General features: G+C 63.7%; 1 protein-coding gene across 16 annotated transcripts in view; it reads right to left on the bottom strand.

Annotated features, from left to right (window-relative positions):
* Nucleotides 1–16837, bottom strand: part of KIF1A (kinesin family member 1A) — a 95447-nt gene that overhangs the window by 57733 nt on the left and 20877 nt on the right. For all 16 annotated transcript variants that reach the window (XM_053902684.1, XM_053902730.1, XM_053902732.1 and 13 more), the window contains exons 2-6: nucleotides 11754–11920; nucleotides 3175–3251; nucleotides 2357–2536; nucleotides 1515–1580; nucleotides 857–1035 (exon numbers count right to left, since the gene is read on the bottom strand). In XM_053902684.1, coding sequence (XP_053758659.1) covers nucleotides 857–1035; nucleotides 1515–1580; nucleotides 2357–2536; nucleotides 3175–3251; nucleotides 11754–11859 — 608 coding nt within the window. In that variant the 5' untranslated portion in view covers nucleotides 11860–11920. The remainder of the gene's footprint in view (nucleotides 1–856; nucleotides 1036–1514; nucleotides 1581–2356; nucleotides 2537–3174; nucleotides 3252–11753; nucleotides 11921–16837) is intronic.

The raw sequence follows: 16837 nt of genomic DNA, 5'->3' as shown, positions 1-16837 counted from the left end.
CTCCCGGCCACCAGCTCCAGCCTGGTACTCGGGTGCCGTGACAGGGGTCAGCAGAGCCCAGGAGCACTCACAAAACAGGAAGGGGGCCCTGTCGGGCCAAGATGTGGAAAGGCCCCGCCCAGGAGGGAAAGGAGGCGCCCACCTTCTGTCCCTTCGGTCCCCGTCTGGACAGGGCCGGCAGCAGGCCCCTGGGGGCAGAGCCCAAGGCAACGCGAGGGGAGCTGCAGGGCTGGTCCCAGGGCTGCCGACCTGCCGGGACCTCAGGACGTGTCCCTGGTGGGGATTCGCTGTCTGACAGCCCACAGAAGGGACAGGCCTCACCAGAACCCTGCTCCTGCGGGGCTCTGACCCACGTGAGGTCGTTCACCGTGGGGGTGTCCCTGGGCGGCAGAGAAGGCAACTGTTTCCATGAGCAGCCGGGCAGACCCCCCCGGGGCAGTGCCACCAGTGCCGTGGCCAGCAGTGCCTTATGGCTGACCCTGCCCCCAGGCCTCTACCTACGCCCCCTGCAGAGCAGGCAGAACCGGGCCTCACAGCCTCCTGACCACTGGGCCCAACGGGGCAGCTGCCCACAGGGAAGGACCCCTGGGAGACTCACAGATGATGCCAGTCCCCCCCAGGAGGAGCAGCCCCTGTGGAGGTGACAGGGTGGGGGTCTGGTGGCCCCTCCCAGGCTGGCCCTTCAATGGCCTCAGGCCCACGGGGTCCACCCTCCACAGGGGTGCTGGACAGACCCCACGGGGAAACCGACGGGTGCCCCAGGAGCAGACCTTCCTCAGGGAGACTCACAATGGCGGTGGGGGGGGGGCGGTGTTTAGGGTAGAGAACTGGGGGAGGGCGAGCCCCCGGCGTGCACCTGGCCTTGTTCCCTGAGTCCATGAGGTCCTGGATGTCATTGTAGGAGGTGACGGCCAGCTTGGAGAGGTCCTCCACATACGGCCCCATCAGCGGGTGCTCGCGCACGCGCAGGTTGCCCTTGTTCTTGGGATTCAGGAGGTCACGGACGCGTTCACAATAAATCTCCATGTAGCTGACCTGCAGGGCGGAGATGTACCATCAGGGCCCCCCAAGGTGGGGGCGCAGGGCCGTTACCAGGGACTCTTGGGATAGGGGTGTGGGGGCCACCTGCTGGCAGGGGGAGGCATGTGCGAGTGCAGGGGTCAGGTGAGTGCAGTGAGTGCACAGGGAAGTCGGCCCACCTCCTGCTGGTCCCCCCCACCTGCGCTCATCCTGGGGCTCGTCCGACGTGGACACACCGCGGCCATGGCAGAGCCAGGTCCCGCGGCTCTGAGACATCTGTCCCTGCCCCTGGTCCGGAGCAACTACTTAGTGAGACTTGTTGAGCAGAGGACCGCCCCTCGCTCCCGTGCCCGGTGTGGGGGTCACATGCACGAGGGAGGGACGAGCCAACGGCACAGACCAGTGGTGGGGACTTGCTTTAAAGCAGAAAAGCACCGCTGTCCACGCCCGAGCCCCCCGCTGTGCTGGAAGAATGGACGCTGGGGGAGCCCTACCTCCACGGAGTAGGACATGTTGTCATTGGTCGTGTCGTTGATGCGGGAGAACAGGTCTTCACAGAGCTATAGGGCCGAGAACACACCGTTAGGTTATGGGGACAATGGGACTGTTCCTGGAGCCCTGCCCCCGGGGTGCTGTGGGCAGCCTGAGCCCAGGCCAGACGCCGCTGTCCGGGCCCCTCTTGCTAATAACAGTCCACCTCAAAGGCACTGAAAAGGCCTGCAGCCAAAGAGCGGCTGTCTTCTGCTTAAGTCATGGAGTCCCCACGGACCATCTGTGATCCCTTCCTACGCTCTTCGTGCCGTCCTTGTCTCCACCGGGTGGGCTGGGGTCCCCCGTGCTACAGGCTACCCGGTGTTCTCTCCTGCCCTGACCAGGTCAAGCGCTGACCAGCTCAGATCCAGAAGCCTGCCCGGGGTCCCAGCAGCTCAGGGCCCCTGAGTCATCCATGTCTCAGCCTGCAGTTAACCAAAGGCCACCCCTTGTCCCGGGCGTCTCTCCCTGTCCGCCGCCAGCCTCCACAGCTCCCGGGGGAAGGGTCAGCGTGACAATGACTCTCCCGACTGCCCTGTCTTACGGATGTGACCCGGGGGTCACGGCCAGGGCTCTGCCCCTCAGCAACCCCCACCGCAGGGCCTGGGGCTCCAGCCTCTTCAGAGCAGGTCCGCCCCACGCCGCCCCTCCTGCCCTGCCCTCCCGCCTCGCAGTGTCCCCCCCCTCCTGGCCCCCTTCTCTCCGAGGCTGCTCCCCTGGGGCGCCCTGCCCGGCCCTTCCCCGCTGGGCTCCTGCAGCCCTGCCCGTGCTGCCCTCCCCCGGCCTCCCGCCCCAGCCCGCGTGCCTGCGGGATGATGCCCTGCTGGTCCTTCTCCTGCTTGCCCATCATGGTGTAGGACTTGCCGGCCCCGGTCTGCCCGTAGGCGAAGATGCACACGTTATAGCCCTCGAAGGCGTGCTGCAGCATCTCCTCGCCGATGTCCCGGTACACCTGCTTCTGTGACGCGTACTTGATGTCCTCCGGCTGCAAGACAACAGGGAGCGAGGCTGTAGGAGGCCGGGTGCGCCCGAGGCTCAGCCCGCTGCGTTCTCCGAGCACCCGCCTCGCAGCCCGAGGCCTCCCCCTGGGGAGGGATGCCCGCCCCGCACCCCGGCGCTCAGACGCCCCGGAGAGGGGACCTAATCCTGCCTGGCGGGGCGCAGCTTCCTGAGGGAGGGGTTGGGAGGGGCTGGCGGGGCGGAAGGGCGTCTCAGCAGAGGGAACTGCCTGTGTGAAGGCTCCGAGGCAGGAGCATGGGACATAAGGCTCAAAATCAAGGCGGGGTTGGCAGCCTTGGGAATGAGGAGCGGTGGGGCTGGAGGCCCTGGGAGCCCACAGATCGGTTACGGCGGCCGGATGCTCTCCCAACAGAGGATTATTTAGGCAGGTCCGGGGCGTTACCATAACCATGCCTGTCACTGCTCGGGGTGACCTTTCAAGCACACGGGGACTTGAGGAGGTAGGCCCCTCCCCCCCCGGGCAGGTGCCGCTGGCCCCTTCCCCTGTCCCACCCTCATGTCCCAGGTCAGGAGCTCAGAGAGGTTAAGGGACTGGTTAAGGCCCACACAGCAAGCATCCACACGACTGCGGCCCACCCCCCTGGATCCCAGCCCTGGGCTTACCGAGGTGTGTGACCAGTAGGAATAGTCGAAGCTGAAGCTTTTGGGTGTCTCCTTGGGCTGTTTGGGGTTAATGATGGCTGCGGAGGGGGCGGGGGGGAACAGGCGTGGCAGTTAATGCTGTGCCGGGGGAGAGACGACCAGTATGTGGTCCATACCCACCAGAGAGGTACCCAGGGCAGGGAGGTGGGGTCCTCGGTGGCCTCTGGCCCCAGACAAGCCCCCCCCAGTGGGATGGGGCCAGGGCTCCGATTCCAGGCAGACAAGCCACGTCTGCCCCCTTCCTCTGTCGGGTGGAGCCTGCAGCCCACCCCCACCGCTCGGTCCAGCCTCCCTCGCCGCCCACCCCTCTGGGTCTTACACATCCGCTCCGCGTACACGTGCCCTGGAAGCAGCCAGAAGGCCGGGCAGGCTGGGCAGCCCGGCACGGTCGTGCTCTGCTTCCTCCGGGCCCTGTCGTTCCCATGTGGCTCCCGTGTGCTGTGTGCGGCCCTGGCTGTCCCCGCTGGGGCACCCCATCACAGCCTCCACCGCCTGCTCCTCCCGGCCTGTGCCTGCAGGCTCCCTCCAGGCTCGCGCTCACGGGCCCCCGGGTGCCGTCCTGTGCGCGCCCCGCCCCCGCAGCGGGCTGCACCCCGGGCTGACCAGAGGCAGCCCTGGGAACGAGGCCACGAATGCGTGCTGGTGCCGTCACACACCAGCCGGTGCCTGCCACGCGTCCCAGCGGCCCCCGACCCAAGCCTGCTCTGCCCCCGTTGCCCCAGGCCTGCAAGAGGTGACTGCTCTGTGGCCAGGCAGGAGGGACTGAGGCCTCCACCCCCATTGAGCCACCCTGCCCGCTGCCTACCGGAGCACCATCTGAACCTTTGAGGTCTGCGTTGACCTTGACGGAGGACTCTGGGGCCGGGGGTCTGTGCGGGCAGGCCCCCGGGGCCACTTGCTCTGGCTGACGGGCCTGCTCCCAGCACGGGCATCCCCTGAAGCCCTGTCCCCAGGGCTGACTTGGCTTTGGGACCCAGACCCCAGGTTTGAGGAGTTCTGGGAGATAACCAGCACCTTGGGGAAGTTAGCAGGAAGGAGCAGGTGACCGACCACCCCAGCGCTGTCCTCGGGGCCTCGAGGGGGTCACATCCCTGCTGCCTCCAGGAGCAAGGCCAAGGAGAGCAGGCTGTCCTGCTGTCCACTCCTGCTGGGACCTGGGGACACAGCCACCGGAACCCCGAGCACAGATAATGCCAGTGCCGTGGAAACAACAATCACGCCGCCCCCCCAGGCAAAGTCCGGGCTAGGCCTCCCATGGCTCACGCGGCAGGGGCCCGGTCCCCTCTGCTCCTCACCTCCCTGCCTTGCAGGCCTGGCCCCCCTACCCTGCTCCCGAAACAGGCCCTGATCCCTATCCCGGGTCCTTGGACAGGCCCGCTCCCCAACCCTGCTCCCTGGGCAGACCCCGGCCCACCTGGCACACCGTCCCCGCCGCCCACCCCCTGCGTGCCCAGACACAGCCGATTTCGCCGGAGAAACAGCTTCCTTTGCCAGGGTCTCAAGTTTCTCCTTGTCTGGGATTGAGGAGGGAGGAGGGAGGGGGGTCCTCGGGGGCTCGCCGAGCCGGGGACGGGCTCCCACCAAGCCTGGGGGGGCTGGGGCCCCTCCAACGAGCACACAGTCCCGGGAGAGCCGCCCGGGGTGCACGCCTGCAAGGGACAGACATGTGGGGGGGGGGCAGCTGGAACGGGGAAGGGATGGCCGGGAGGAAGCGGCGGAACGGAAGCCGTTCGTCTCCGTCTCAATGTCCCTGCGACCTCAGGCCCCGCGAGCCAGCGTGTGCTGCTTGGGCCCCTTCCAGGCAAACACTGAAGACTTTTGCGAGCCTGCTGTCAGACCGTTGCAGCTCGAAACTAGCCGAGGGGAGAGTATTTATACCACGTGAGTCAGGCGACAGGTGTGTGTGGGAGAGTGTGAGCGTGTAAGCGTGCGAGCGTGTAAGCGCGTGGGGGGGTGTGCAAGTGTGCGTGTGTGAGCACGTGTGAGACGGCGTGTGAGAGTGTAGTGAGAGTGTGTGTGAGCGTGAGAGCGCATGTGCACAAGCGAGCTGGCTTACCAGCAGCCCACTGCCTCAAACGTGCAGGATTTAGGAGGCGGCCACCCTCATGGAGTGGGACCTCGGCGGGGCCTCGGGGAACAGTGAGTCCCACACCCGGCTGCTGGCATTCCTCGCACACGGCACAGCCCCCTCCTCACCTTCTCCCGACAGACAAGGAGGCTCCGTGGCCATCTGATCTGGTTCACAGCCCCTGTGCCCTGGCCAGCCCTGCTGCACCCCGGCCAGCCCCCCTGCACCCCGGCCAGCCCCCTGCACCCCGGCCAGCCCCCTGCACCCGGCCAGCCCTGCTGCCCCCGGCCAGCCCCCTGCACCCCGGTCAACCCTGCTGCACCCGGCCAGCCCTACTGCACCCGGCCAGCCCCCCTGCACCCCGGCCAACCCCCTGCACCCCGGCCAGCCCCCTGCACCCGGCCAGCCTTGCTGCCCCAGCCAGCCCCCTGCACCCCGGCCAACCCCCTGCAACCCGGCCAGCCCCCTGCACCCGGCCAGCCCTGCTGCCCCAGCCAGCCCCCTGCACCCCGGCCAACCCTGCTGCACCCGGCCAGCCCCCTGCACCCGGACAGCCCTGCTGCCCCAGCCAGCCCCCTGCACCCCGGCCAACCCCCTGCACCCCAGCCAGCCCTGCTGCCCCAGCCAGCCCCCTGCACCCCGGCCAACCCCCTGCACCCTGGCCAGCCCTGCTGCCCCAGCCAGCCCCCTGCACCCCGGCCAACCCTGCTGCACCCGGCCAGCCCTACTGCACCCGGCCAGCCCCCCTGCACCCCGGCCAACCCCCTGCACCCCGGCCAACCCCCTGCACCCGGCCAGCCTTGCTGCCCCAGCCAGCCCCCTGCACCCCGGCCAACCCCCTGCACCCTGGCCAGCCCCCTGCACCCGGCCAGCCCTGCTGCCCCAGCCAGCCCCCTGCACTCCGGCCAACTCCCTGCACCCCGGCCAGCCCCCTGCACCCGGCCAGCCTTGCTGCCCCAGCCAGTCCCCTGCACCCCGGCCAACCCCCTGCACCCTGGCCAGCCCCCTGCACCCGGCCAGCCCTGCTGCCCCAGCCAGCCCCCTGCACCCCGGCCAACCCCCTGCACCCCGGCCAGCCCCCTGCACCCGGCCAGCCCTGCTGCCCCAGCCAGCCCCCTGCACCCCGGCCAACCCTGCTGCACCCGGCCAGCCCTACTGCACCCCAGCCAACCCCCTGCACCCCGGCCAGCCCTGCTGCCCCAGCCAGCTCTGCTGCACCCCGGCCAACCCCCTGCACCCCGGCCAGCCCTGCTGCACCCCGGCCAACCCTGCTGCACCCGGCCAGCCCTGCTGCACTCGGCCATCCCCCTGCACCCTGGACAACCCCCTGCATCCCGGCCAGCCCCCTGCACCCTGGCTAGCCCCTCTGCACCCCATCACTGTGCCCTCTTGATTCTGCAAGGCACAGCCCTCATCCACGTGTGCAAGGTCCGCCTCCCTGCTGGAACATCACCCCTGAGGGTGGTAAGAGCCTCTGTCCTGCCCCCCTAGGGCTCCGTGGGGAGAGTACTTGTTACTTGTTCCATGTAAATCGGCCAGCAGGTAGGTGAGTGTGTATGTGCGTGTGTGACAGAGAGAGAAAGAGAGAGAGAAAGAGAGAGAGAGAGGACACATGCCTGGAAGCTCGTGCCCAGCACACGCTTGCTGACAACATGAAGGGGCCCCCTGTCCACTTTCCTGCATGGCCACACGTGATGACAGGCCCTCACAGAGCCTCGGTTTCCCCGTCTGTGCCTCGGAAACGGTCCTCATCCCCGTGGGGACAGCAAACAAGGTCACCACTGTGACCCTGTGAGCGGAACGGCCGTGGTGACCCTATCGGGTGGCAGACATCCCGGGGAGAAGGCAGCTGTCCCAGGGCTCCTCCCTGACACCGCATCGGCCGTTCCTCCCATGAACAGGCCTGCAGCAGCACCACTGCCTCCTCAGCCACTGCCGAGTTCCCTTTGGTGGCCTTCTGTTCCCAGTTTCACTCTATTTGGAGCCAAGAACATTCTAGAACAGTGATGGCAAATAGGGGCTGACTTAGATGAATTAGGTGTTTGCAACACCTGGGTCTGTGCACAGGGCTGCTGGTTGACAAAGGTCTTTGGGAGAAAGACCACTATGAGCAGAGGAGAAGGGTCCGGAATATTCCAGCGGACCATCCAGAATGGCGGTGCATTGCCTGATGCCCACCAGGACCAGCTCGCCAGCATCCAGGAGGAGGGCTGGAGGCGGGAAGGTCGGGCTGGGTGTGGGCCTGTGGGGCCTGGCAGGGCTGGGGGCAGGCCCTGGATGATCAGCCCTGCCACGGCCTCCTGCTCCAGAGGCAGTGTCCTGGGTGAACAGCGTCCTCCCCAAATTCACATCTACCTGGAACCCCAGAAAGTGACCTTTGGAAAAAAGGTCTTGGCAGGTGTAATTAGTTAGGATGAGATCACGCAGATTAGGGTGGGCCGTACATTCAGTGACCGGGGTCCTTATAAGAGGGAAAGCACAGACAGACAAGCAGACACGTAGGGAAAAGGCCACGTGAGGACGGAGGCAAGCCCAGGCCCGCTGGCAGCCCCCACAGGCAGGAGACAGGCCAGGAACGGATGCTCGCAGAGCCTCAGAGGAAGCCAGCCCCATGGACAGCCTGATCTCACACTTCTGGTTTCTGGGAAAATAATTTCCATCCCAGCTTATTTTTCCTGGGAAAATGAATTTTCCCACTGGTGCAGAGGGTCCAGGAATGAAGGCCAGTCTGAAATGGACACAAGAGACGCTGAGATCCAGGCCCAGCCTCGCTTCGGGGCCCCAGGGGTACGGGGGCAGGGGTGGGGGGGCCCCCAATCCTGAGGGTTCCTCTGTATAGCCGGGACTCAGAGAGAAGAGAGCAAACCCTTCCAGAAGTTTCAGTCTGTTCTTACGTAAAGCGGGGATGTGGGGGTACTCACAGGACCTCTGTACCCCTGAGTAACCTACACCAGACCTGCCACGTAGGCACAGAAGCATATGCTGCGTACGATTTGGTTGGCTCACAAAATTACTAGTTTTGGAACGTTCCAGTGAACGGTATTGTTCATCCAGGCAGTGAGCATGGGACGACAAATTAAGTTCACCTCTAAATGCTTGTAATCTGCGCCTCACGATGGAGGTTCAAGGGGTACGTTTAGGGACGTGGCATCTCCTGTGCACACCTAGTCTTGAGGTTCAAGAAATATGTCACATCCCTGACACTCACGGCCTGGCACTGGATGCCGTTGGGCAAATCCACTTATGGAGCCCACCCGGTGTATCACTGGGGAGAGTGGCTCCCCGCTCAACACTTCTCTGCTGGCCCTCGAGGCCTCGCACAGCCTTACCCGGCGGAGCGTCGTCCCCACCCTTTCTCGTAGGCCCCACAGACACTGGCAAGGTGGCCGCCCAAACCCCGCCTCCGTGGGTGTCCACCCACCTGCGCAGCTCTGCCCCGGGGCGGCCGGGAATAAAGCCCGTCCTGCCCTCTGACCCCGCTCCTCAGACACGCTCTTCTGTGCTAAGGGCTGGAGGGCACTCTCCTTGCCTCTGGGTTTCCTCAGCCTTCACCCCCGCTTCTGACCTGGCTTCTAGCACTTTCTATCAGTACCATCACTGCTTTGTTTTCTCTGAAAATGAAAATAGCTTCCAGGGGCGCCTGGGTGGCTCAGTCGGTTAAGCATCCGACTTCGGCTCAGGGCATGATCTCGCAGTCCATGAGTTCGAGCCCCGCGTCAGGCTCTCTGCTAACAGCTCAGAGGCTGGAGCCTGTTTCGGATTCTGTGTCTCCCTCTCTCTCTGACCCTCCCCCGTTCATGCTGTCTCTCCCTGTCTCGAAAATAAATAAATGTTAAAAAAAAAATAGAAAATAGCTTCCAAAGCAAGTGTCCTGATTATCCATTCTTCTGACACTCCTCTCCCTCCCTGTCTGTCTCTTCATCTCTGTCTCTCTCTCTGTCTCTCAGCCAGAGGTAGGTCAGAGTTTTCACCCCCCACGGCCCATCATCTCCTCCAGCCATTTGCTTCCGTGACACCCATCCCATCCTGTCCTAGACCACTCCCAAGTTCCAGGGGACACAGGGGTCCGACTCTGATGTTTTGTTCTTTCTGTTTATTCTGCAGGTTCTTACAGGGTTTGGTTGCCTGTGAACCAAGACCCTCAGCTACTGTCTAAGGTGGTGACTGTGCTGGTCAGGCCTGGCCCAGGTGTGAGCAGGGACCCCATAGTCATTCCCGCAGTCCTGGGTCATCAAACACTGACATGACAGACCCTGTCAGCTCCTTGGGCCGGTGTCCACTGCCCACCCAGGGCCAGAGCCCCTACCAGAGGTCGCAGTTCCCACCAGGGGTCACCGTTCTCACCCAAGAGGTCACCTTCCCACCCCGGGTCACAGTTCCCACCAGGGGCCACAGCTCTCACCCAAGAGATCACAGTTCCCACCCAAGAGGTCACCTTCCCACCCTGGGTCACAGTTCCCACCAGGGGTCACGGTTCTCACCAGGGGTCACAGGTCCCACCAGGGGTCGTGGTTCCCACCCAGGGGTCCCAGTTCTTGTACAGCTCTTGGCTTCCCACCTCTAAGGTGAGAGTCACCCTCCTGAGCACCTTCTCTGGCCGCGAGGAAAGCAGGCCCCTGGACCGACCCTCAGCTCACGCTGGGGAGACGCCGGACAGGCAGCCAGCCTCTGGGGACGATGACTCAGAGATGCATTCTCTAGGTCAGGGGGTCCCGGAGACCGGCCACCGCTGCCTGTGGTGCCCCCTGCCCCCCAGGCATCAGCGCCCTCCACATTTCCACGTTCTCTCCCCATGTGTCCCGGACCACTTCCCCAGTAAACCCTTCCGAATCCTCCCGTCAGGGTCTGCTTCCAGGGACCAAGCGAAGGCGACTCGGTTCCTGAAAGCCACGACAAAACCCGGGGGCCTCCACAACCTGCCCACACGGACGAAGGGACGTAGGGCGCCACCTCCCGGCCCTTCCCCCTCCCACGGAGCCTAAAGGGGCCCAGAACATTCCCAGAGACTCCCCAGTCCTCACGCCCTCCACACGCCCTCCCCTCGGCCAGCCCCTCCCTCCAACCTGGTGGCTAACAGGCGGGGTAGGGTTACGTGGGGGTGCAGGGCACCCGAGGACTCCATCCACCCCACGACCTGAGGACGAGGCGCGGAGTGAGCAGCTGGCGTCGAGCACACAGGACAGCTTGTACCCCCAGAGCCCGCGGGTGACAGCTGCAGTAGCCGCTTGAGGGACCCCGGGGGCAAAGCGCCTGGCTGAGCCCTGAATTCTCGTCGTACGTCAGCAGTTGTGGGGACAGGCTATCAATCAGCGGGAGATATCACCAAACACGGCTGCAGTTTCCACGGGACCCCAGACAAGCCCCGCTAACCCACGGGTGGGAAGCAAGGGGTGGGGGGCCTTCCGGGCGGCTGGGGGGGGGTCTGGCAATGCTCTGCTCAGGCTGTGAGACCTCCGGGCTACGCGCTGTGCTTTGCCTGCATGCGTCTGCACGCGTGCTGCCACTCAGCACGAAAGTTCAAAGCAAAAGAGCAAAGGACAGGCTCAGAGAGAGTGCTCCCCGGACTCGGAGTGAGTGCTCCCCTGGGCTTGGAGTGAGTGCTCCCCTGGACTCCAGCAGCCTGCGTGTGCCCTAAAGAAACCCTTCGGGGCACATCTGAGCGTGAAACCATCATCTTATCTCTTACTGTCCACGTGTTGACTGCAGGCCTCCTACTTCTCAGGCAGTTTTGAGGCGACTCACAGTCACAAGGCCAAAGGACAGACAGAAATAAAAGAACGTGTCAATGGAGGGCAGCTGAAACAAGGTGAGAAACCAGTAACCTCGCGTACTGGGTTGGAAAGCGTGCCCCCAAATTCACGTTCACCCTGAGCCTCAGAACATGACCTTATTTGGAAACAGGGCTGTTGAAGATGTAATTAGTCGTTACCATGAGATCAGACTGGATTAGGGTGGGTCCTAAATCCAGTGACCAGCGGGGTTTTGTCTTGGTCTGGCTTTTAGTTAAAATATAGTGTGAAACCGGTTTGGGGAACAGAAATTCAGTGATTCGTCACTCACGTGGGATGCCCAGTGCTCATCCCAACAAGTGTCCTCCTTAATGCCCATCCCCCGCCCACCTCCCAGGCGATCTGTGCTCTCACGTGACGGTCACCCGAAGATGCCAGCTACAGGCCCAGACGGCCAGACCAGCAGAAGCCGCCTCCTCTAGGACCTCAGAGGCAGCACGGCCCTGTCAGTGCCTTGATCTCCGACACTGGCCTTCAGAACCGGGAGAGGACACGTCTCTGTCACTTTAGCCTTCCCGCCCCGCTGGCGATTTGCCACTGCTGCCCCCAGGGAGCCAACACACCAGGTGGACAAGGAGGGAGGTGGGGGCCGGGGCGGCTGCTGTGTCTGGGGGGGGAGGCCCAGGACCCTTGGCCCTGAGCGCCCAGCAGCCGACGACAACGCCGTCACGACCCATACTCACTGGTGGTGCTTCCAGACATCTGGATGATGCACTTGGAGTCTCGGCTCATCTCCCTGGAATTGAAGGGGCGGACACGCACCGCCACCTTCACCGAGGCCCCGGCCATCTCTCCGGCCTTTGTTGGTCACCCTCAGCAGCGCTGGGAGCCCTGGCGAGGGCGGAGACACCTTGGGAGAGAGGGAGACGCGGATTAGAAGCGATATCCAAAAGGCAGAACAGTATTTCCAGTTGGGGACTGGACCTTCTCCCTTCCGAAATCCCCCTAAGTGATCCCTGCGTGTGGTGCCACACCACAGGGGCCAGGAACCGGAGAGGGCGGCCACAGACGCGAAACACCACACATTTTAGACAAGAAAGCAGACAGGATGAGTGGAGCCTGGCTTAGCGAGCCTGGGAAATCCAGAGCCCAACAAGAAATAAGCCAATTCACGCCGCGGGACCTGGAAAGACTCTAGGTACCTCCGAAGGCTCGCGTCTGGGTGGGATCAAAGGCGGGTGTTTGTGGAAAACCAGCATTAAACCTGTTATGGGTTGACTTACATCCCGTCAAAATTCCTGCGTTGAAGTCCTAAACCCCAGGACCTCAGAACGTGACCTTATCTGGAGACGGGGCCCTTGCAGATGTTACTGGTTAAGATGAGGTCACACTGGAGTCGGATGAGCCCCCCACCCAATACAGAGTCCTTCTAAAAAGACACAGAGACACAAGGAGAGTGCCATGTGGAGACAAAGGCAGAGATCGGGGCGATGCCTCCACAAGCTAAGGAACGGCAAAGGTGACAGCAAACGCCAGGAGCCAGAAAGCCCGGAACAGTCTCCCTGACGGCCTCAGTAGGAACCAGCCCTGTTCACACCTGATCTCGGGTTTCCGGCCTCCGGACCGGGAGACAATATGCCTCTGTTCTCTGAGCCACCAGTCTGTGGAACTTTGTTACAGCAGCTCGGGCAGGCCGGTGAGGACCCCTAGCCCCCCACCCTCCCCCTGCGGACATCCAGGACCCTGCCTTCCACCACCACCGGGCAGGAGGTCAGAGGCCCTGCCCAGCCCGGGGCGCCCGAGGGCCGGACGAGGGCAGGTGCGGAGCGCCCACTGCAGAGGGGCTGAACGAAGGCCACGGAAATGCCGGGCGGCGGGAACCCCGTGCAGGGCTCTCGTCTGGGGAAAGCAGCCAGGACCATACCCTCTAGCAAGAAACAGAGGCTAAAACAACCAGACAATGAACACAACAGCAAGAGACAGTGCAGGGAACAGAAAGAAAGTATTTTCTTAATGCCTTGTAATTAATGTTCTCAGAAAGGAAAGCTACCAGGTCCACGAGTGAGGGGAGGACACTATTTGTAAGAGGACCATTTAACGAATAAGACAGTTCTTAGAAATGAAAACAGAAACTTTAAAAGTTGGAATTACCAATTTTCCATGAAAGGGGACGGACAGAATTTGAGGGTCAGTGAAAAGCAGCCACTGAAGAGATAATTCAAGCAAACCTCCCCGGACTGCCGGTCCCGTCTCCGAATTCAAAGGGCCTACCCTCCCTGCCGGCCGTAAAACGTCACACACCAGGCAAATCGTGAAATTTCAGAACTTCAGGGTTAAAGGGAAGATTCCATAAGCTTCCAGAGGCACAACAGACCACAGAGGATGGAGAATCAGAGCGGTATCTGTATCTCCTCGGCCACACGGTGATGAAGAGACGCTTCCAAACTGCCGAGGAGAGGCGTCCTGCCACCTCCAGTTCTAAACGCAGCCGAACCGCCAGTCGAGCACGAGGAGAACGAAGACCCGGAAGACTGTGGAACATGCCGGGATCTGTGCTCCGGCAAGTGCGGGGGTGAACAGGGAACGTGAGGAAGACGCGGGTCCAGGCCCAGGGGATGGCGCTGGGGGTCCCAGGAGGACACTGGGGCTGCCTCAGGGGGACACCCCTCATGGGAGGGGACATCAGTGACGCCAGCGGGAGGGAGGCTAGGTCCGAGGCCAGGGAGAAGTGGCCGTCAGAGTGTCACAGGGTTTGACGAGAGCAGAGGAGGCACGTGCGGAGCAGAGAAGGGTCCTTACTGGTCCTACCGCTGCAAACACAAAGTTCTAACTCAGGAACCCCACAGGAAATGCGGCAGGAAGACGGGGACGGAGTTGTCGGGCCGGGGGGGTCTCTGCTGGAGCGATGCTACAGGACAGCTGAACCTCCAGAGTAGCTAAACCCAGGGGCGCCTGGGGGGCTCCGTCGGTTAAGCCCCCGACTTCAGCTCAGGTCGTGATCTCACGGTTTTGGGGTTCGCGCCCCGCGTCGGGCTCTGTGCTGACAGCGCAGAGACTGCTTGGGATTCTCTTTCTCTCTCCCTCTCTCTCTGTCCCTCCCACACTCACACACTCTCTCGCGCTCAAAATAAATCAACATTAAAGGCAAAAAAACAGATTAGCTAAATCCAGAAACCAAAGAAGTGGCCACCTGAGCGGACTTGAGAGACGGGGGAGCACACACCAGAGCCGGGAGCCGGGGGGAGGGGGGGACAAGCAGGGCCATCCCTCTGTCCCTCTGTCCCTCCCGAGGAGCCTCAGCCCCGCTGCCTTGGGTGCCACGTCCACATGTGCTTGGTGAGAAGTTTAGGAACCAACCAAAGGACGACAAGCAAGAGTGACATGGTTGCTGGAGCCCCGGCGCCACCAGGCCTGCTCTGTGACAACCTCGGCGAGTGCGAGGCCGCCCTTCACGTCCCTTGGGAGGTCAGCCTCACGCTCACGCCAAGGAAGCGGCTCCCCAAGGATGCAGGCCCGGGCTGGGCTCCCGCCAGCTGGACACGACAGTGTCTGGGCGCTGGAAGCCCACAGGCCAGGGGCGGGCGAACAGTCTTTGCGGCAAGACCCGGGCGAGACGGGACAGGAGGAAGGAGGCCGAGGACGGGGCCGCAGGGGGAGCAAGCCTGTGCTTGTTGGGGGGCACATGACACCTGATCGTCCCCTGTGGGAGGCGGCCCCTGCGCATCCCCCTGCCCACCCTGCGTGCCCAGACTGAGGCTCCTGGAGGGAGCCCCGGAAGCGGGGCGGGCGCGGGTGGGCAGGACTCACGGCGGAGCACGGGCCGCCAGCCCTCCCTCCAGGCCTCGATGCCAACGAGGCGCCGGTGAGCTTCCTCCAGACATCGGACTGTGCTCGACTCCCCGCGTGCCAAGGTCAGGGCAGGGGGGCAGAGAAAGAAGCCGCCTGGGGGACCCCGGGGAGGCCGGGGGCGGGGTGGGGGGAGGCACGCACAGGGGTGCGGGGACTGGCACAAGGGGACGATCCCATGATGCCAGGGCACACAGAGCCCCAAACCCCACCCGGTGGGGGGGAAGGGGTGAATATACACAGGAATCACAAAGGTACAGAAAAATCTTGTTTTCCCTAAAGCCACAGCTGCCGAAGACCAGGTGACTCACTGACAAGCCTCCCGAGGCAGAGACAGGGGCCTGTGGAGACACATGCATCCCCTCACGGCCAGTGGGCCCAGGGAAGCTTCCAGGGGGTCCCGGGAACAGAACCACCTTCAAGCATCTGTTTCCACAGAAAATGCTGCCAACCGGGTCTCTGAGGTGCTGTCTCTTGAGCGCCCCCAGCCACGGTCTCCCAGCCACAGTCCCCCAGCCCCGGACGCCAGGACAAGGCAGGGCCCGAATGAAGAGGGTCGGGCAGCCACAGGCAGCACCAGACATAGAGCCCCGGTGCCCTCAGACTCACGCTCCTGAGCCCTGGCCTCGCCCATCTGGCCAGGGACCCGGCGGCACGCGGGCAGCGGGCACAGCCGTCGTGAGACACAGATGCTCTTTGAGCGGAAGCGTGACCCTTAGGCAGTCTGGGCCTTCAAGGCATCGAGAAGGGTCGTCAAGGTGTGCTTCAAAATCGAACAGGGTTCCAGAGTCTCCTACCACACCCTACACCCTGGGGTTCTCGCTGGCAGCCGCAACCACGAGTATGGCCTCCACACTAGCAGGGAAGGAAATGATTCGCTCGAGATCAGATCGAAAGGACGGGGCTGGCAGCCCTCGGCAACGAGACAGGGGTCTGCGTGTCGGCGTCATGGGCCACTGTGCACGGCTCGTGCCGAAGGCGCCCGGGGTATTCCCGAAGCCACATCGACGTCCGTTGACGAGGAGCAAATTGCGTCATAGACAATTAGGGGCAAAGCAGGGACCGAAGGACCCGGTCCAGGTCCTGCCTTTATCTCCGCCGTGTGACTTAACCCCTGGGCCTCGGTTTACCCACCTGTGAAATGACAGGCTGAGGTGGGTGGCCCCCAAAGTGAGTCGGAGTCTCGGGTGCCGGGCCCCTGAGGAAAGCTGGCAGAAAACTCCCTGCGGAACTCTGCTGCCGCCGTGGCCACGGTGAAAGGCCGTCCCCACAGGGCGCTGCCGGGGCTGCCGGCCTGAGGCTGCGGCGGGCCACCGCAGGGGGGCTGGGGGCCCGAGGGACGGGCCCCTGGGAACACAGAGCGGGACAAGCTCGGGGCAGAGAGCCGGTGTTTACAGGAACGGCCAGAAGCGCCGGGAAACAACTCAGCCTCACCCGAAGAGGCGCTCGGGGCTTCAGCCATCTGAAATGAACTCACATGCCCGTTTAGCTGCGAACCCCGCGTCACTGGAGGCATCCAAGTAGAGCAAGGGCTCGGGGACAGGTCTTCAGACTCGCCCACACTGAGGCTCCACGAAATCCGCCCTCCTGGAAGGGGCACCTCCTGCCTCACCCTCCTCACCTGCGACTCCCACCCTCAGGAGAATCTGCCCCGAAGACCCCTTTCCAGCAAGGACCCGACCCCCGCCCGTGAGGACCTCTGGGGACCCAGGACCAAGAGCAGAGGGGGCCTGCGGTGTGTCCCGGGGCCTCTCGGGGGGCCTCTCAGTGCAGGTGGAGGGGAGCCCCCCGGGGGTGGGGATCGGTGCAGGTTTCAGGCGATAAACTCCCAGGCCCTCTCAGGGCCAGGGCCTCGGCCCCCCAGAACTCCCCGGAACACGGAGCGGAACCCATCCCCTCAAGCAGCCTCAGCTCTTCCACAGGGAGAGCAGGAAGCCCAGGGCAGCCGACCGCGGAGGGCCAGCAAGCGCAGGACGCGAGC

The sequence above is a fragment of the Panthera pardus genome, unplaced genomic scaffold (genome assembly GCF_024362965.1).
Source record: "Panthera pardus isolate Hobbes unplaced genomic scaffold, ASM2436296v1 HiC_scaffold_10, whole genome shotgun sequence".
Lineage (NCBI taxonomy): Eukaryota > Metazoa > Chordata > Mammalia > Carnivora > Felidae > Panthera > Panthera pardus.
The sequence above is the reverse complement of the archived record's forward strand: the minus strand, read 5'-3'. Positions and strand labels throughout refer to the sequence as shown.